This window comes from Equus asinus, chromosome 7 (genome assembly GCF_041296235.1).
Source record: "Equus asinus isolate D_3611 breed Donkey chromosome 7, EquAss-T2T_v2, whole genome shotgun sequence".
NCBI classification, from domain to species: domain Eukaryota; kingdom Metazoa; phylum Chordata; class Mammalia; order Perissodactyla; family Equidae; genus Equus; species Equus asinus.
Window position 1 is genome coordinate 95,003,041 of NC_091796.1, and position 20,990 is coordinate 95,024,030.

Below are 20,990 nucleotides of genomic sequence, written 5' to 3' on the forward strand. Positions count from 1 at the left end.
AAATCCTCAACAAAATACTAGCAAACAAAATACAGCAATACATTAAAAGGATCATACACCATGATCAAGTGGGATTTATACCAGGGATGCAGGGATGGTTCAACATCCACAAATCAATCAATGTGATACACCACATTAACAAAATGAGGAATAAAAATCACACGCTCTCTCAATAGATGCAGAGAAAGCATTTGACAAGATCCAACATCCATTTACGATAAAAACTCTCAACAAAATGGGTAGAGAAGGAAAGTACCTCAACATAATAAAGGCTATATATAATAAACACACAGCCAACATCATACTTAATGGTAAAAAACTGAAAGCCATCCCTTTGAGAATAGGAACAAGACAAGGGCGCCCACTCTCACCACTCCTAATCACCACAGTACTGGAGGTTTTGGACAGGGAAGTTAGGCAAGAAAAATAAATAAGAGGTATCCAAATTGGAAAGGAAGAAGTGAAAATCTCACTGTTTGCAGATGACATGATTCTATATATAGAAAACCCTAAAGAATCAATAGGAAAACTATTAGAAATAATCAGTAACTACAGCAAAGTTGCAGGGTACAAGATCAACTTACAAAAATCAGTTGCATTTCTATACTGATAACAAACTAGCAGAAAGAGAACTCAAGAATAAATCCCATTTAAAATCACAACAAAAAGGATAAAATATCTAGGAATAAATTTAACCAAGAAGGTGAAAGATCATACACTGAAAACTATGAGACATTACTGAAAGAAATCAAAGATGGCAAAGGAATGGAAAGATAGCCCATGCACATGGATTGGAAAAATAAACATAGTTACAATGTCCATACCTACAGCAATCTACAGACTCAATGCAATCCCAATCAGAATCCCAATGACATTCTTCACAGAAATAGAACAAAGAATCCTAAAATTTATATGGAACAACAAAAGACCCTGAATTGCTGAAGCAATCCTGAGAAAAAAGAACAAAGCTGGAGGCATCACAATACCTGACTTCAAAATATACTACAAAGCTATAGTAATCAAAACAGCATGGTACTGGTACAAAAACAAACACACAGATCAATAGAACAGAACTGAAAGCCCAGAAATAAAACCACACATCTATGGACAGTGAATCTTCGACAAAGGAGCCAAGAACATACAATGGAAAAAGGAAAGGCTCTTCGATAAATGGTGTTGGGAAAACTGGACAGCCACACGCAAAAGAAGGAAAGCAGACCATTACCTTACACCATACACAAAAATTAACTCAAAATGGACTAAAGGCTTGAAGGTAAGACCTGAAACCATAAAACTCCTAGAAGAAAATATAGGCAGTACAGTCTTTGACATTGGTCTTATCAGCATCTTTTTGAATACCATGTCTACTCAGGCATGGGAAATAGAAGAAAAAATAAACAAATGGGACTACATCAGACTAAAGGGCTTCTGCAAAGCAAAGGAAACCAGGAACAAAACAAAAAGACAATCCACCAAGTGGGAGAAAATATTTGCAAACCATGTGTCCACTAAGGGGTTAATATCCACAATATATAAAGAACTCATACAACTCAACAACAACAAAAAACCAAACCAATCAAAATATAGGCAGAGGGGGCAGTGGTTGGGTTTGGTATGCTCCACTTCAGCAGCCCAGGTTTGGTTCCTGGGCACAAACCTGCACCACTTGTCAGCAGCCACACTGTGGTGGTGAACCACATACAAAATAGAGAAAGACTGGCAACAGATGTTAGCTCAGGGCCAATCCTCCTCAGTACAAAAAAAAGGCGGGGGGGGGAGGGTTGGGGGCACAGGATATGAACAGATATTTCTCCAAAGAAGATATACAGATGGCCAACAGGCACATGAAGAGATGTTCAACATCACTAATTATTAGGGAAATAAAATCAAAACTACATGAAATATTACCTCACACCTGTCAGAATGGCTATAATTAACAAGATGAAAAATAATAAGTGTTGGAGAGGGTGTGGAGAAAAGGGAACCCTCATACACTGCTGGTGGGAATGCAAACTGGTGCAGCCACTATGGAAAACAGTATAGAGATTTCTCAGAAAATTAAAAATAGAAATTCCATACAATCCAGCTATTCCACTACTAGGTGTTTATCCAAAGAACATGAAATCAACAATACAGAGAGATTTATACCCCCCATGTTCACTGCAGCATTGTTCACAATAGCCAAGACATGGAAGCAACCCAAGTGCCCTGCTACAGATGAATGGATAAAGATGATGTGTGTATATGTGTGTATACACACACACACAACCATGGAATACTACTCAGCCATAAAAAAGACAAAATCATCCCATTTGCAACAACATGGATAGACCTTGAGGGTGTGATGTTAAGTGAAATAAGCCAGACAGAGAAAGAGAAATACTGCATGATTTCACTCATATGTGGGAGATAAAAAAACACATGGATAAAGAGAACACATTAGTGGTTACCAGAGGGGAAGGGGGGTGGGGGACAAAAGTGGTAAAGGAGCATGTATGTGTGGCGACAGATAAAAACTAGATTATTGGTGGTGAGCACAATGTCGTCTATACAGAAACTGATAAATAATAATGTATACCTGAAATTACACAATATTATAAACGAATATGACCTCAATAAAATAATTAAAAAACAATAAAAATCTTTCATTACAATCACTTGGGCTGCATCACAGAATTTAGAAAGCAATTTTTATGCCTAACCTTATGTGGGCCTTATAATGCCAAAGCAGGCTGAGGAGGGGTGACGGATCCTGTGTTACAGATGAAAAGCTAGGGTTCTGACGCGTGAAGGGCCCGGCCCACTGAAAAGAGAACTAATAAATGGGAGTGACTAGACTCAGACTCGAGTTTTTCCACACTTAGGTCCTGTACCCTTCCCCTTGGTCACAGCTGCCATACACACTCTTCGAGTAAGGAGAATCCCTTATTTGAAAAGGAGGGAGCAAAATTATAGTCCAATCACATCATTAATAGTGTAGGTCTTAAAGGTCAATGAGGGACATAATTTTTATTTTTAGAGAACCAAATTGATCAAACTCCTCAGATTTAGCAGAACTTGCTAGGCCCCATTCAAAAGGTACAAGGATAATAGGCCAGAATACCAGACTATACTCAAAACAAGTATCATTTGGGTGAAAGACTTGGGTCACACATAAAAACAAGGGACAGTCTTGATGTACTGGGAAGAATACTACCTATAAATGGCCCTGTCCAGTTGGCTCAGGGGCTCAGGCAGGGTGACTGTGGAAGATACATCCACATCCTGTCTCCACCCTGAATCAGTGAGCACAAGCTCGTACCCTCCACTTCAGCCAACCTGAGACACTGACCTTTACTGCTCAGGTAGGTGAGAAAGAATGTACTCCCAAGAAAACTTAAACTTAAAATTCAAACCCAAAATGCATTAAAATAAGACATTTATATCCATGGCATGACTATAAGTAGTTTTAGTCTATGTATATACTGATCTATTTCATAAGCACTATAATGTTGTGTGAATTTTCTTCCTGCTTATGAAGATGTTTATAGCATCTCAGACGATCTAATATACCAGGCCAGAACCACATTTGCAATGGGCCCTCAAGTCTGAGTATGCAGACTAGCAGAGACTGCGGAGGAGTCCTAGCTGCCAGGACCCTGGGATCAATTAGGAGACAGAATGGATAAGCTAATTAATAGCTTTAATTTGGCCACAGTGCACAGCATAGGGAGTAGAGGCACAGGCAGTGAGGACCCCGAGGCCTGAGCCACACAGTAAGATTACTGAGAGTGGACACACTCACATGACAAAGCCACAAACAAATGTGTGGCCAAAGTGTGGGAACTCAAGACAGTGGGAAGACAGAACAGTAAGACTTAGACAAGCAATTGTTACTTAAAATATCATATAGAATACACCTCGATGCAGAACAGTATACAAGAGAACAGGTTGCAAAGATAAATATGCATTTAAAAGTCCAGATCAGGGGCCAGCCAGTGGTGTAGTGGTTAAGTTTGGCCCTCTGCTCCAGTAGCCCAGGGTTCACAGGTTTGGATTCCAGGTGCGGACCTACACACTGCTCATTAAGCCATGCTGTGGTGGCATCCCACATACAAAAAACAGAGGAAGACTGGCACAGATGTTAGCTCAGGGACAATCTTCCTCAAGTAAAAAGAGGAAGATTGGCAACAGATGTTATTAGCTCAGGGACAATCTTTCTCACCAAAAAAGAAAAAAAAAAGCCCTCCAGTTCAGTCTCAGACTAGTTGTGTGACCTTGGGAAAGTTACTTAGTATCTCAGAGTCTATTTCGCCATCTGCAGAACAATAAGCTGGTTATAAAGTGGTCGTGGTAAAGCAAATGGCTTGCTGGGCACATGGTAAATGCTCTGGGAATGGCAGCCAGAGATGAGGTTATGCTCTTTTACATATTGCTTCCAGTAAGTAAGGGGTGCTTAATTCATGATTATTTATTACACTGAATATTAAAAAGCTGCATCTTCTACCAGGGACCTTCCTTGGGTCCTCAGTGAGCTTCATCTTTCTTTTAAAGAGAACTAGAGTTCTCAGGGGTTTTTGTCTTGACAAAGTGTCACCTTCCCAACTCCAGAATCAGTCTGCCACCCTCGGGGATCACGGCCGAGCATTTCAAGCTGTGCCACAGGGCTCCGACCTTGAGAGTTATATAAAGCATTAGGAACACTTCCATGAACGCTTCTCTCAGACCTCATCAGGCAAACTGAACAGATGCAGCCCTGGGCTCCTGCATTGCCACAGGGTGTTTTTAACAGGTGGTTAACAAAGCAATCTTGGCTAGAGTCATGAAATCTTAACTCCCTTTTCCCTAACATTGCATTCTGTTCCATTCCACAGAGCCGCCTCCATTTACCTTTCACTTCATCTAATTTATTATCTCTAGCAAAATCAATAAATTTCTAATCAGTCTCCATTATTTCCATAGAGAATCAAGCTTGTTCCAAACAAGAAAAAAATAGTGTAAATGTGGCGGGGGGGTGTGGGGGGGAGTGCAGGTGGATCAAAAAGTTAAAAGAAAAAAGCTGAAAACGTCAGAAGTAATGAGTTACAGAAAAGACAGAGGGTAGAAGTTGTGAAGAACACCTAGGTTTGAAAGGCACTCTCTGGGTTGACTGTGGCCCACTGGCCCGCGGAACGGCTTACCCCAAGTGGCGGAAGGCCTTCCACAATGTGCTTCTTTCCAGAGAGGAAATCTGACACGGGCCTCTTCTTCAGAGAATCCCTGCGTGCTCGGTACCTCCCTGATGTGGTGAGGTCAGACTCGGACATGGAGGGCGTCAGCAGCCCATCTCTTCGGGGCCGTGGGGCCTCCACGAGCATGTGAACGGGGCTGCTGTCCCGCACCCTCTTCTCAGTCTCTGTGACATGGGACTTGGGCTCGAGAATGTGCAGAGGGCCGGCGACTGCAGCGACCGAACCACAGGCGTAGCTTGGCTGCAGGTCTTGGGAGTAACCGCCCCGGGGCTCCCGTGCCCGCAGAGGGAGGGCTGCCTGTGCTTTGCTTTCCTCTTCAAAATCCTCCTCCTCTTCACTGCTGTGTATCAGCATGGTAGCATCTGAAAGAGATTTTTTATGACCATATCTCAGGCTTTCCTGCTCATCCGTCTCTTCTTGTTTAGTTCTTTCGATGAAAACATTTGGCTGGGAGCCTGCTGAGATAGCCCGCGGGGCCACATCTGCTGCTGAGGCTGACATGGTCCTCTCCTTAAGCCTCATGCCTTCAAAGCTGTGAGTCAGCCCTGCTATCTCAATGCTGTTCCTCTTCTGTAACTGAGCGTGCCGGGCCGAGGTGAGAGGCTCGCTGACCTCCTGGAGAGAATGAGCCACCGGCAAGCTGTCCTCTTGGAACGTCTGGACCGAGTGATGGACCCGCCTGGTGATGAGATCCGGGTTGCTACTGCTTATGTAGAGGTGGCGGGACAGGTCTGGGGTGCTGTTGGCGGGCCTCGGGTATGGGTAAGGTGGGGGTGGGCGGTACACCTGCGTTTTCATGATATTGGGAGCTGGATACTCCTGGGCCTGGAGCTGCACATTGGTCAGCTCAGGCACACTGACAGCACCCACCACAGGCCGCCTCTCTGCAGGGTAGGGGTAAGGAGACTGGCTGTGGAAACTGTAATTCAAGTTGAATGGATAGTGGGCCGACTGGGGAGAGGTAAAATGGGCATGCTCCCGAATTTCAGGTTGGCTGTAGACCAGAGCATCGGGCCTGCTGTAAGCGTACGAGTTGCCAATGCTGAGATTTCTCAGTGAGTGGCTCTGCCTTTCTGCGTGCGCCATTCCTCTGTTGAGCTGCTTCATCACAGTCTCATAATCTGGGGTCGGACGATAGGATGGGGGTATCAGGGCACTGTGTCGATGTGACGGGACATAATCAGGCCTCATGACATCGCTCCCAGTAATACTTGGGTTAGAGGACATGGGTGAGGGCTGCATATAGGGCTGAGGGTTATTTAAGGAGTTAGTGCTGTGTGCACTGTAGACACTGCCATTACGGATCCGACCATTGAGGTCAATCTGGGCTCGATCCAAACTTGTCTGAGAGTGACAATAGTACCCATTCTGGTTGGTAACAAAGAGGTTATCTGGGGGGAAAAAAAGAAAACATTTAAAATGAGATTTTTTAAATGTATTAAATTAGACCGATTACTCTAGACAAATATTGAGGTAATAAGCCCTGAACACTGATGCCATTTCTCTCAATGTAGCTTTTGAAAATCCATGCTGAAATGACCCAGCTTTATGCACAACACTATCTGAGTGGTCCCGGGCACATCATTTCCTGGAACCTTGGTTTCCTCATCTATAGAATGGCGATGGCTCCGCCTACTCTAAGAGTGGTATTCAGGATTTGGCACCCAATAAGATTAGTCAAATCTAAGTCCCATATTGTGCTCGCTTCAGCAGCACATATACTAAGTCCAATATTAAGAATAAAATTGTATCACAAAATATTATCTTTTTCTGAAAATCAAAAACACGTGTTTTACTAGACAGATGAAACAGACTTTCTGGAACTCTGGGGAGCTGTAGGCAGAGACATTGTTCAAGGCATTGGGCCACTGACTTGCTTTCTCCTCCTGGTGGGGATGTGGCCTTGCTGATGCTGAGCCGGTTCAAGCACCAGCTGTCTGTAAACACCTGTTTAAAGGGGATTCTAGGTTGTTTGTAGAGGTTCTTCCAGAATGAAGATAAAAGTGCAATAGCTCAGCAGGATCTGAGCTTCTCCAGGTCCAACAGTGTCACTAGGAGTTGTACATGTCACTAGGGGGCCAGAAGCCAAGAAGAAACATGTTAAGATAGCCACACCTACCCCGGCCCCAGTCCCCATGCTTCAGTAAGACTGGTGTCCACAGCTAGCAGAATCGGGAGCCTACTCTAATCCTCAGTGGCTGTGTGTGTACCTGTCCAGGGCTGGAAGGAGGAATGTTTCTTCCAGCCAATCTGTAGTTCACCTGAAACACTGTCACTAACGAAGGTGATTTCTGACACTTCAAAGAAAAGCAGTAGTCAAGTCCTTCTGAGAACAGTTGCCTTTGAAAAGCACTCTTTTTGTGATTCAAAAGCTCCACGATGGTTTCAGTGACAACTGATTATCAAAGTGAATACACCACAGTCTAGAGAGTATGTGGACTTCATTCTGGTGGCACACACAGCCACGAAGAAACAGGACTCAAGCACATCACTGTATTCTTCCTGCTGACACACAATGCCTCCTTGTCCCTATACTTTCCTTGTATCTGGAATACTCTGCAGTCCCCGAGTCTCTGAAGTCCCCCTTTTCTCGCTGTTGTCACAGCTCAGGTCCTTTCTTAAGCCTGTCTGGACCAGCACAATACCTGTGTACCAGTCTCCCTGCCTCCAAGCTCTCTCTGCACCCACAAACCATTCATTTGGGAGCCTATATGTGTAAAAGACTAAGCTAAGAACTGACGGGGAAAAAGACAACTCAAATCCAGGCAAATAAAAAGGGAAAGGTATGTACAAAAATCACCATAATTCAAGGATGAAGTGTTACAATATAAGGACATAAGTGTGACAGGAGTCCAGAGGAAGGAAGGATTACTTCCAGCTTGGGCTGGGTTGATGGGGACAGGGAAGAAAAGATCAAGAACCACTTCACAGAAGATGCAGCATTCGAGGGACCTGGAGGGGTGGGTGGGTAGGTCAGCCAGGCCCAGCTTTCATCAGGAGCCGGGCCCTCTACCTCTGAGTCCATGCAGGATTATGCCCCCTCCCCTCTGCATAGCAGGCACAGCCATGTGACTAGTAATGGCAAGGGAAAGTGAGCAGAGGGTTGAGAGCTGATTTCCACACTCCCTCTCCACTGCCACCCTGACCAACGTCCCAGATGGAAGAGGCTTCCCTAGCCCGAGCCCTGAGGCAGCCGACGTGGAGCAGAGACCTCCTGCCAGTGCACGATGGACAGGTAACCTGAGCAAGAGGTAACCTGTACTGTGCAAGCCACTGTGAGCTTAGAATTGTTTGTTCCATGGCACAACCCAGCCTATCCTGACTGGATGCAAGCACATGGGCATTCCAGGTGACAGAGCATCCAGGCAAGGCCGGATACTCTTGGCTGGAGTATCAGGTAGCTAGAGGGGAGTAAAAGAATAGTGGGAAATAAGATTGAAAAAGTAGCCTGAGGGAATGTTGTGTAGAATGTTGAACACTAGGCAAAGGAATGACCATCAGGACATGCGATGAGCCTGGTAGCCGTGTGTCAGATGAACCTGGGGAGTGAAGACGGAAGACATCAGCTCCCTTGATGCAATAGCTAGTGAGAGGCGGAAAACAGGGCGGGGGGACTGGATTGGATCAGGAGCAGAGGAACAGAGAGAAGGGGATACAGAAGAGATAGTTTATGAAGTTAGAAGCAATAGGATCTGTAACTGACTGGATGTTGAGGGCAAAAAAAGAAAAGCAAAATTACACGCAGTTTGGAATCCAAGTAAGCAGGAGAGTGACTTTATCATAAAAATAAAGTAAGGAACACAGGAAAAGCGACAGGTTTGTGGAGTATTAATATTTTAATTTTCAGCAAGTTGTAAAAGCTGATAATATTTATTTATTTAGTGCTTACCATAAGCCAGGTACTCTGCCGACGGCTTTACTTAAGGGAGCTCTGAGTAGCTCACAATGACCTATCAGACAGATAGAAATGTGGGGCTAGAGCACAGGAATGATGATGGGGTGGAAAATATAGATTTGACAGTCACCAGTGCTGAAATCTGAAATGCGGATGAGACTGCTGTGGAAGCCTGCAAAGGGAGAGAAGAGGCCAAGGACAGACCTTTGGGGCAGCAAACAACACTGACGGTGCAGGAGGAGGAGGGAGAACCCAGCACGCTGAAAAGAGATTTTTCAAGAAGGAGAGAATGCTGGAACCCACTGGTATGGAGGGTGCGTGGGGCCCTGGGGACCTGGGGTAGGGCAGCTTGAACAGAGCAGCAAAGGCAGAGAAGCAAACAGTAACCAAGAAACAGAAGTGGCACACAGTTGTCATTCTCCAAAGAGGTGGGGTGAAAAAAGAAAGGAAAACTCATTCAAACCATCATCGGGAGAGAGAGGAGACGAAAAACTATGAGGATGTTTGTAGACCGAGGAAAACGAAGGAGTAGCAAGGAAACACTAACAATGCAGAGAGAAGAGTCCCCCCCTTTTTTTTTTGGTGGAGAAGATTGGCCCTGTGCTAACAACTGTTGCCAATCTTCCTCTTTTTTATTTTTCTTCTCCCCAAAGCCCCAGTACATAGTTGTATAGCCTAGTTGTAGGTCATTCTAGTTCTTCTATGTGGCATGCCACCACAGCATAGCTTGATGAGCAGTATGTAGGTCCACGCCTAGGATCCAAACCGGCATACCCCAGTCTGCTGAAGGAGAGCACTCAAACTTAACCACTCGGTCACAGGGCCAGCCCAAGAAGAGCCTTTTCACAGAAGTGAGTGGGACTGGGGCCCCAAAACCAGACAAGGGCAGGGTGCAACGAGGAAAGGAAAGCGAAGAACATAAAAAACATTCTGAGGTGGACACTCTTCGCATTCACACTGCAAAGCACTACTCCCCTACTGTCTACCTCACTGCATGGGAATTCTCACCTTTACACACAAGGTCCAGTACAAACAATGGTCACAAGCACCTGGTCCCTTCATGCATCATTTCCTATCAGTTCCCAATATGACTCCAAGTGGACACTCTATTCTCTAAACACCTTCCTCATTCTGTGCCATGCTTTCACTGTCCCCCAAAAGCAGGAGCAGCAATCCCAATCAGGCAGCTGCCTCTCTCTCCACCTGTTGAAATCCATCATCTTTCTAGGTCTTGAAAGCCCTTCTCAATGATGAGTCATTCCTCCACTGAGTGGCAGAGTAACTGCTTGCTCTCTCGTCAAAATAATCATGTTCTCTTTGTATTGAAGTTATCTGTCTACTTCTCTTATCCCCCACTGTTAGAGTCTAAGCTTCTCAAGATGTGGAATTACTTCTTTGCATAAATCTCCTTGGCCTTTATAGTAGAGCCTTGTAGACAGAGTAAGGAGCAAACGTCTGTTAAATGAATGCTTGAGATTCAGCTTTGAAGCACTGTCATAAATACAGCTCCCTATACTAATCAAATGAAAAATAAAAATAAAATGTTTAAACCTTTACAATGGGAAGATCTCAGGCAGGGAAAAAACAAAACAAGCCTGGGACCTCTTGTATGGGAAAGCGAGCAGGCACTCACAGGCTAACTAGTGGATGCCAATAGGACTTGGGGCCAGCTTGAAGGAACACTCCTGGGCCAAATTTGGGATCATTTGAGCATCAAAATTTGATACTGCATATTTTGTACACATGTCCAAGATATTGACTATAATGGCAGCTTCTTCCATGAATCCAGGATGGCTATAATCACAATGACAATTTTGAATGCAACTTCAGCCAAAAACTATCCTGGCTTCAAGATCTCCAAGTCTTCATCATTTATCCAAATTGTAATGATTTTGTAAGTCTCTTCAGAAACAGTGGTCTTTACCTTGAGAAGAAGTGTACGGTTCCGTATAATGTCCATTATAATGCAGCTGGGGTGGGGGAGGCATCACATAGGGCTGGGGTTTAGGCTAAGAAATGGAAAGTTGGAGACAGGGTTAAAACATATTGTCTATGTAATATAAGGAAAGTAATTCTCTGATTTCTTTCTCTGCATTAAAAAACTCCTAAAACAGTTAAATATATTATACATGAAAAATAAACATGAAGACCCTATAGCTCTCACCTTATCTCTCATTTCAATGTTTCTCAGAATGGCCATGCCAAGGCCTATGCACTGATATTGGACATCAGAGGGCACACGAAAACAAGCTGAATCCAAAAAGTTAAGAGAAAGAAGGAATAGACACAAATTTCCTGAATTCTTATATAAATATTTGAATATAAGAAGCTTCTATGTAGTATATTTAATCTTAGACAAAAATCATCTAGTATTTTAAATATCTACTAACCTCTGCTTACTCTTGGCTAAGAGTCAAAATTTTTAATATTGGATTAGACCTAATATTTAAATATGTGTAATATAATATTATATATATCAAGTAAATATTAGGTTTAACCTACAGAAAATCACCATTTCTTTGGTCAAAAATGATCAAATATCAGCACACTTCTGTGATTCAACTAAAAATTAATACTACCAAAAGCATATTTTATTAAGGAAGACGATATCACTAAAAGAAAAAAAGACAGTCCAATTTTTCTTTCTTTCTTACCAGAGACATCCTTGAAGAAGACCTCCTCCTAATTGGGTTCACTGTGACGGTCTGGGTTTGCCTATAAAATAAGACATGCCTCTGAGAAGAGCATATATACGTGTCATACACACACACACACACACACATAATCTTCCTAATTCTACCAAAATAAACTAGTAAGAAGGGAAAATGATAAACCTTCTAAAGCAAAAAAGACAGACTAAATCCAATCATAAATTAGACAAAAGAAAGGAGACTCTCTGTTCTCACTTGGGGCCTTGGCCCTTTTCTGCTGCCCAGACCCCTCAGACCTCCCTCCAGGGTTTGAGCATCCTCGTGGAGCATCAATCATCTGAACTACCAGCAGGATCAGCAGCAGTATCTTTCTCTGGCCCACCCAGGTAAAACCTCTGGAGTGACCATAAGCAGACGGGAAGAGGCAAGGCTTGATCGCCCACAAACATCCCAGGGGAAGCAAGAGTCAGTGCAAATGTGTCTCTCCTCTGGGCCTGGGTTAGCACTGACCACCTCCATTAACAATCCTGATGGGGGACGATCATCTGCCAGCCCAGAAGCCTGAAGCAATGGGAAGTGTCTTTAATTAAAAGTCTGTTAACCATAGACTACAAACATAATGAAGAAATAAGTTTATAACTTTGGTAACTTAAGAATCTATATTTCCTCTAAGGAACTAAGAGAAAGCAAAAAAGTAAAAAATTTGGTTAAGTGGGCCTGCAGTAAACCTATTTACCTTTCTTTGCAAGAAACTTCTCTGATTGTTTTAAATGTATTTTTCAAAAAGCAATGAAAATATTTTTTTTTTCTTTTCTGCTTTTTCTCCCCAAATTCCCCCAGTACATAGTTGTATCTTTTAGTTGTGGGTCCTTCTAGTTGTGACATGTTGGATGCCACCTCAACATGGCCTAATGAGCGGTGCCATGTCCGCGCGCAGGATCTGAACCAGGGAAACCCTGGGCCACAGAAGCAGAGCACGCGAACTCAATCACTTAGCCACAGGGCCAGCCCCAGCAATGAGAATATTAAGGACTGCCGACTGATATTTATCAGACAGTTTGAGATTTTAAATTATTCACAGCAAGTTTCACCTTTGAATAAACAATGAGGTCAAAAAAGGAACAAGAAAACAGAAAAGCCCACTTGTAATCCTCTCATTTTGCAGGATTTTTTTGGTCTTGTGTGCAGTAAATTTTATTGCAAATATCTAGGAACCTAAACACATAGGTTTCTTGGCTTTGCTGATGACACGTAATTTTATCAAATCACTTTTTTTAAAAGATCTTTTACCAGTTGGTCCTGGCTCATGAGCTTATGTGACACATAACTACTAACTACAAACATATTTTGTGACCTTTGGTTATGGTGTTCTAAGGACTAATTACTAGAAAACCCATAAGTACAAAGTAAACACTCAATCCACTTAATCAGCAAATTTATCATAATATGAAGCCTCATATATTAACATTATTCTTAGCACTCTAACAATTGGTATCTTATATCCAAACCCTGAATATTAGCTTATTTTTATAGGACTTCTGAGATAAGAGAAAACTAGTGCTTATTAGTAACCTAACATCAGGTGATTATAATTGCTTTTACTAGTTGACTTCTTTTTTTTTACATTTTATTGAGATTATGATAGTTTACAACCTCGTGAAATTCCAGTTGTACACTATTATTTGTCAGTCGTGTTGTAGGTGCACCCCTTCACCCTTTGTGCCCACCCCCTACCCCACCTTTCCCCTGGTAACCACTAATCTGTTCTCTTTGTCCACGTGTTTAATTTCCACATATGAGTGGAGTCATACAGAGATTGTCTTTCTCTATCTGGCTTATTTCACTTAACATAATTCCCTCAAGGTCCATCCATGGTGTTGTGAATGAGACGATTTTATCCTTTTTTATGGCTGAGTAGTATTCCATTGTTCGTGTGTGTGTGTGTGTGTGTGTGTGTGTGTATACCATATCTAGTTGACTTTTTTTAATTAAATGCTTGCTTTAAATAAATTCTTTTCATTATCATTAGAATGTATTAAAGTTGTTGATGATAAATAAATGTGACTTTTCCAAAGGATGCTCCATGCTGCCAGTATTTATCTCACTCAACAGTAACAAAATGGATATTAATTCTATTAGATTGCAAAAATACCTGTATCAATTGGTAAAGTACTATGAGGTCCTAATTGAGACTTCCTTAGTGAAACAAGTTGGGATGGTACATCTGAGCTTTTTGTTTTAAAAGAAACACTCCTTAACTGCATGTTAATATATTGCCTAAAACCGGTGTTCAGAACTCGAAGACACTGCATTTTGTAGACTTGAAATTTACTTTGCCTCTGCTTTTGCTCCGTTGTCAGGGCTAGGTTTAGGCAAACGGGGTCCTTTGAAGTTTATGGTTAGTCCAGAGACTCACTAAATGGACTGAACTTTTAAAGTACTATAAATTCAAAATTCAGAACTGGAGAGAAAAGGGTGGCTGACAGACTCCTCCAACAACACATCCAGAGTAGCCCCACCTGGAGCAAAAATAAAACCGAAGTGTATTAAACACAAAATCCAAGGATGCAGAGCTTAGGAGCACAGGCAGCAACTCCCACACGCGGTCTCTATTTTGGCACCCTTGCTGGCAGCATCCATACTGGACGTACCCAGCGAGTACGTATTCTTCCTGCCAAACTGTTTGACACAGGCAGCCTCGCCATAGTTCTAATATTCTAACCTCCTCCGTCTTCTTGCCAAGGTTCTTGGAAACGCAGTTTACTGTGAGGTCAGCTACCCTAAACTTAGTACACAAGAGAAAGTGGTGTAACTGTGGTTATGTTTTCCAGACTTCGGGGGCAGTTACTATGCTGATGGGTGTTGCTAAAAATGAGACAGCTGAAGAACTCAGGAAAAAAAACCACTGGAATGTGTGCACTGGAGAAGACAAAATAAGAAAAGGCTGCTAGCCCAAGTAAAAGAAATGACAGTACTTACTGAAACAGTGCTAAAGACTACGCGATTACCTCACAGAATCCAAACACCAACCCCATGAGGGAGGCCGGTTATTATACTGATTCACAGATGAGGAAACTGATACTTAGATTAAGTAAATTGCTCCTGGTCACATGGCAAATAAGCAGCAGAACCGGCATCTGAACCAGACAGGTGTGTCAGATTCCTGAGCACAGTCCACAAACAACAATTGCTTATGTGTCTGACCCCCTCCCCAATCCCAATTGATTTGTAAACTCCATGAAGGCAAGAGGACACACCATGGTATCTCTGGTGTCCGGCACACAAGGAAGCTCTCAGATGTGTGTGGAACAAATGAAAGGCACAGTGAGTGACAGCTGATGTTGATGCTTATTGCTAAGCGTTTACAGTTGAGCTCACATTTCTAAGGGGTGTCTGAATTTTGCTTTGTGAACTTCCTTTCTTATATATTTATAGCTAGTGAAGAGGAGTGAGATTTCGATGAACAAAAATGCGTTAAATGGTAGAAATACCTGGAAAATGTTAGCCTCAATGACTTTCCTCTAACGGGATAGGGGTTACTCTATCTTCTTCCAGACCACCTACAGTCTCTCCAAACCCCGAAGCAGACCTAGAAGAAGGGGTGGCCCCTATCCCCTTCTAGGCAGGGCCCACTCCAGTCAGTGTCCTCATCACCAAAGTCTCCAGATCAGAAGTGGACACCAGCTGCTAGCTCACGGAGAGCCCTAAACTGCAGGGAACATACACCAACCCTCTCACTGTGCTCAGCAAGCAGCCTACTGGTGACTGAAGTCCAGGCTCCTCTGCAGAGAAAGTCTCCTGAAACCCATCACTTGGCTTTGCAGGTTAGAGGGTACCATCTCCTCTGCCCTCTCGAGAGAAAAGCCTCCCAGACCGAGAGCCCTCTCCAGAGACCTTTTCTCGCCCAGGCTTTTTCTTGTATAGAGAGGATGATAACAGCCTGATCAGTTCTGGGGTTCAGGGTAGGGGAGACGGGACTGAAAGAAGCTTTTTGACCTAACAGGTTGACGTTATCTCGCCCAGTTCCTAATTCAACCCTAAAGGAATGTTAAGTGAAGGTCCCATTATGCCCATTTTATGAGTAAAAAAATGAAGATTCTTATCTATCTAACATTTTTAAGGCTTGGGTGACATAAAAAGATGATTCTGTTACCTCAAGTACATTGTTTAAAAGGTGAGAGAGGGGGTAAGACTAATGGATCACGACATTCTATAAATCCTAAAACGCAGTCATCTGGGTCAGGGTTAGACGAATCATAGAAGGCCACCCCAGACACCATTATATTACAAATTAGGACTGAGGGGTGGGGATGCAGACACTCTAGGAGGAAAGCTCTCCTTTCTATGCAAGTAGAATCCGTCTCCTGAGCCACCAGTCACTCCAGGCTGAACCAGGCGTTCAGAATCCACTGTCCAGTTCCAGGCCTGTTGCAGTTTCACTAAATGCCCATTACACCAGAGTTTACCCATCTGGACTATGAGAACAAGTCTACCAATACTTCAGAATCATTATAATAGTAAATGTGACTAAACAGTCTAGCTTGAGAGCCTTAAAAAGAAATGACCATTAAAATTAATGTTATTTTCAGTCTTATTACCCATCAAAATATTAAAAGCTAAGAATTCATTTACTTCACCTGGGGAACAAGTGCTCACAATGAAATGCATTAGTTTCACACAGAATGAAGTGGATAGCATCTATCGTAAATAATTACTTAGGAATAGTTCATAGAAATGGACTTTCACAAACTACTAGATGGTGAGAGATTAAAAACAAAATGTGGAAAACAGCCCTTTAAATATCATTATTTCAGTTTTAAAACACTCATATTTTCCCCATACAGATATAATATATACAACTGAAGACCATATTAATGTGGTTTTATTTATATTTGGCAAGGGAACAGCAATATTACAAAAAATCAGGTTTCTAAAATTGAATCATTTACCACAAACAACTATTTCTTTTCCATCTAAACTTTAAAATCATTACCAGGTAGTGATTTGCCAAAAATCTTTTTAAAAAGGCATTAACCACCAACTAATATGGATGCCTACTAGAAAGGGATTATATTTTGTGGTTTATTCAAAATGATTGATTCTCCACTATTTCCCAGAAGAGGAATGAACTGAGGTGATGATGGCTCAATATTATGAATACTGTTAAATTTATAAAAGGCTTTAAACTTATGAAAAAAAGGCTGTGGTGAAAGAGATTGCATATCTACTGCTTGAATGTCAGAACACTACTTCTGCATAAAAATAATGTCACACACGGTTGGGTCACCAGGCCAGCCCCGAGGAGCCCCAAATGCAACTATCCTGGACTATTAGCACCACTGAATCTAGCCACCAGGGTGAACGCTTTCACACACAAATGCACCTAGAACTCCAAGCTATTTTCCAATTCACAATCAGTAATGAAATGAAATCAGACAAGGAGCAAAAAGCGCTCTTCTCCCCTCTGACTCCCAACACTGTCCCACTCAGGCTTCCATCACTCACTAAGCCTTACATATGAGGCACCTTGCCAGAAACCTGGGCAGGAAGATAAATGAGAGCCTGCCTTCATGGAGTTCCATCAGACAAGATGGACAAATCAAGTCCACACCAAAACAGCAGACACGCAACACTCTAACAGTCTAGCACAGTGGCTAAGAGCACAGGCTCTAGTCTCACTGCTCCCAATGACTAGTTGTATGGCAGGGGCATGACATGCCACTTCTCCAAGTCTCTAGCCCTTTATCTATAAAAGGACAATAATAATTGTACCAAACAGGGTCATGGTAAAGATTAAAAGAGATAAATGCTCTCAGCATAATGCTTGACACAGAGATAGCATCTGCTGAATTAGAATTCATGTTATGAAAGGAGTAGGAAAAAACAAGAACTTCGAGCGTGGTTCTGAGGACTAAGCAAGCGAAATGCATGGTGGACCCCAGCAGAACTGCATTTCAACTGGATATTGAAGAATAACTAAGAGTCTGCCAGAGAAGAGGAGGAAGGGCATCCCAGCAAATGCCTGGGCTGCAAGAGGCATTAGCATTGTAAGGACTGATGGGCTCTGGGACCCAGGATCAAGGGTCAGCCAGGCAGATGAGCCCAGAGGAGGATCACAGGAATCTGTACTTAATCCACAGCTAAGGAAGGTGGAGGAGAGGAACAGGCTCAGAACTGGTCCTGAACTGTAACTCTGAAAGCAGTAATACATCTTGCACTCATTCATCCAGAGGGCTGGCTGAGCCAGGTGAGATGTGACAGATGCGGCCAGATGGGAGGCAGCTGCAAAGGGCGAGAGGAGAGAGGACAGCTTAAAGAAAGGTTGTGGGGATGGAGTGAAACCTTTCAGTCTTAGTTTAAATGTCACTCCGCTGGGAAGCCTTTCCTAATTTGGTGGTTCTGGGTTAGGCATCCTTCTCTTAAGGGATCCTATAGACATCCCAAACCAGAGCTCTTAACACTCGTTTCTGTAGACTCATTCAACAAATTCAACAAGGTCTACTATGGGACAGGCCCTTGCTCAGCACTGGGAACACAGGGGTTAACAAGACGGGAGAGCGTCTGTCCTTCACTGATATGGAGCTTACCAGCTAGAAGGAGATGTGACAGTAAGTAAACAAACACACAAAGTCAAGTGGTGCTACATGCTAAGAAGAATAAAGCAGGGTTAGGGGATAAAGAGAGACAAGGAGTAGAGGGGGAGGAGGATACACAGGGTAGTCAAGGGCAGCCTCTCTGAAGAGGGGCACCTCTAATCAGACAACTGATGTAATGAGGGAGCGAGGAAAGTGAAGACACAGCAGAAGAACATTTCAGGCAGAGGAAGGGGCAAGGACAGCGTCCTCGAGGGTGGAACATGTTCACAGACCAGAAAGGATACCAGTGTGGCTGGCACAGGGTAATCAAGGAAGAGGGAAAGGGAAACAAGGTCAGAACCAGGCAAGGAGCAGACCATGTACAGCCTTGTTTTCTTGTTTTAAGTATGATGGAATGCCACGGTATGGTTTTAAGAAGAGTGACAGCATCTGACTCAGGTTAAACTAAGATCACTCTGGCTGACTTATGAAAAGTAAGCTACAAGCAGGGCAGGCAGAGAAACAGGGAGAGAGTCAGAAGGCTACTGCAATGTTCCAGATGAGAAACTATGGCACTGGTGCTAACTTGTTAGCAGAGGAGGTGGTACAAATGGTCAGATTTCAGATATAACTTGAAGGCAGAGCTTGCTGATGAATTGCATGTGGGATGAAAGAGAAACAGGAATTAAGTAGGACTTCTAAGTTTGCAGCCTGAGCAACGGGGTGAATACGGGGTGCTGCCATTTGTGGAAACAGGAAAGAGCAGGGAAGAAGCAGGTTTGGGGGCAAGAAGAGGAGGAGCAAATCAAGAGTTTGGTTTTACACATATCTAATTTGAGATGCCTGTTAGGTATCCAAATGGAAATGTCAAGTAGACAGTAGGATGCAAGAGTAAAGACCTCAGGGAGGAGACAGGCTAGAAATAAAGTCTAGCACGCTTTCAGATGCTATTTTACATAGATGCTATTTTAAGCCTGGGACAAGGTGAATCCTCTAGAGAACAAGTGTAGATGAAAAGAGGTCTGAGGATCAAACTAGCAAAGGTGACAGAAGAAATAGCCTCGAAAGAAGAACAGCTGGAGAGGTTGGGGTCCTGGCAGCCAAGGAAGAGCAGAGTGCAGGAAGGAAGGGGTGGTCAGAGCTTAAGTGCTGCTCAGCAGTCAGCTGAAAGAACTCCTGAAATGACCACTGGATGAAGGTCACTGTCACTGTGAAAAGCAGTGTCAGTGGTGTTGCAGCTTAGGGGAAACAGGGTGGAAGAGAGAAAGCAATATACAACTCCTTTTGAAGAAACCTGCAACAAAGGAGAGCAGAGATATGGCACTGTGGCTACAGGGCACACGGAATGAAGGAAAAGTGTTTTCAGATGTGAAATAGTACAACATGTTTGTATGCTGATAGGAATGATCCAGCAGGGAAGGGGAATCCCATGTGGGCTAAGAAAAATGCACATTAGGAAGAAGGGGCATAAATTCTTCAAATGGCTTAAAAAGCTGAATAATCTTTAATCACTCAAAATGCTGATAGAAAAAAAAAAATAAAGGACATTCCCTTTTTAACTTTCAAGAATTAGAATGAGCGGCTGGCCCCGTGGCGGAGTGGTTATGCACTCTGCTTCGGCGGCGGCCCAGGGTTTCACCAGTTTGGATCCTGGGTACAGACGTGGCACTGCTCCTCAGGCCATGCTGAGGTGGCGTCCCACATGCCACAACTAAAAAAGACAACTATGTACTAGGGTGATTTGGGGAGAAAAAAGAAAAAAAGAAGATTGGCAACAGTTGTCAGCTCAGGTGCTAATCTTTAAAAAAAAAGAAAAAAGAATTAGAATGATTCTAATAACTAGTTGAAAGAAATCTTAGAGGCATATCTGTAGCTATTAGAAGTTGCTCCCCCACAACTAGAAGGACATGCAACTAAGATATACAACTGTGTACAGGGGGGGTTCGGGGAGATAAAGTAGAAAAAAAACAAAAAAAAGATTGGCAACAGTTGTTAGCCCAGGTGCCAATCCTTAAAAAAAAAAAGAGTTGCTCCAAAGCTAAAATAAAAAAAGAATTGAGAAATATCATTTTAATATGCAAAAGCAAAGAGTTTGTTATAAAAACATCATTTTTAAATAAAATTTGTCTTTCTAGATGATATCATACAGCTCAAGATGAAAATTTTTAAACTCATTATTTTCTACAATTTCTGTGAGCAGGATATACTTACAAGCTACACTGATTTAATCTGTAAAATTTATGTCGCGCAACACACAGCCTCCACACATATTTTGCTGTTTCCATGTCTTCCTAGCAAACAAAATATGCATAAAGTAAATGAAAGCATGTTTACAACTTGATACGGAGCTTGTCTGAGGACAAGGCATAACTGGGAGACATATTATGTCAAAGTCACTTTTTTAACACACTGATTCTTTCATTTTCTAATGCTGTGCCCACAATATTAATCATATAATTAGGATTTAAATTATGAAGACAAAAAAAATCTGTTCTAATAGTGTGATTCTTATATTAAACAGTTTCAAAATGACTTAGAAACTTAAAAATTATGAAAATATCCACTTTTATTTTGACACATACTCAAAGATATTTTTAAACAAAATATTCAACTCAGTGACTCACCACTGCCTTTGTCAAAAGAACAAAAGCAAATAACT

At 42.7% G+C, this 20,990-nt stretch overlaps 1 protein-coding gene across 3 annotated transcripts in view; it reads right to left on the reverse strand.

Annotated features, from left to right (window-relative positions):
• PTPN21 (protein tyrosine phosphatase non-receptor type 21) overlaps nucleotides 1–20,990 on the reverse strand; it is a 78,316-nt gene that overhangs the window by 14,171 nt on the left and 43,155 nt on the right. For all 3 annotated transcript variants that reach the window (XM_044774165.2, XM_014845859.3, XM_044774166.2), the window contains 4 exons: nucleotides 20,543–20,622; nucleotides 11,760–11,820; nucleotides 11,030–11,114; nucleotides 5,160–6,601 (listed from right to left, as the gene is read on the reverse strand). In XM_044774165.2, coding sequence (XP_044630100.1) covers nucleotides 5,160–6,601; nucleotides 11,030–11,114; nucleotides 11,760–11,820; nucleotides 20,543–20,622 — 1,668 coding nt within the window. The remainder of the gene's footprint in view (nucleotides 1–5,159; nucleotides 6,602–11,029; nucleotides 11,115–11,759; nucleotides 11,821–20,542; nucleotides 20,623–20,990) is intronic.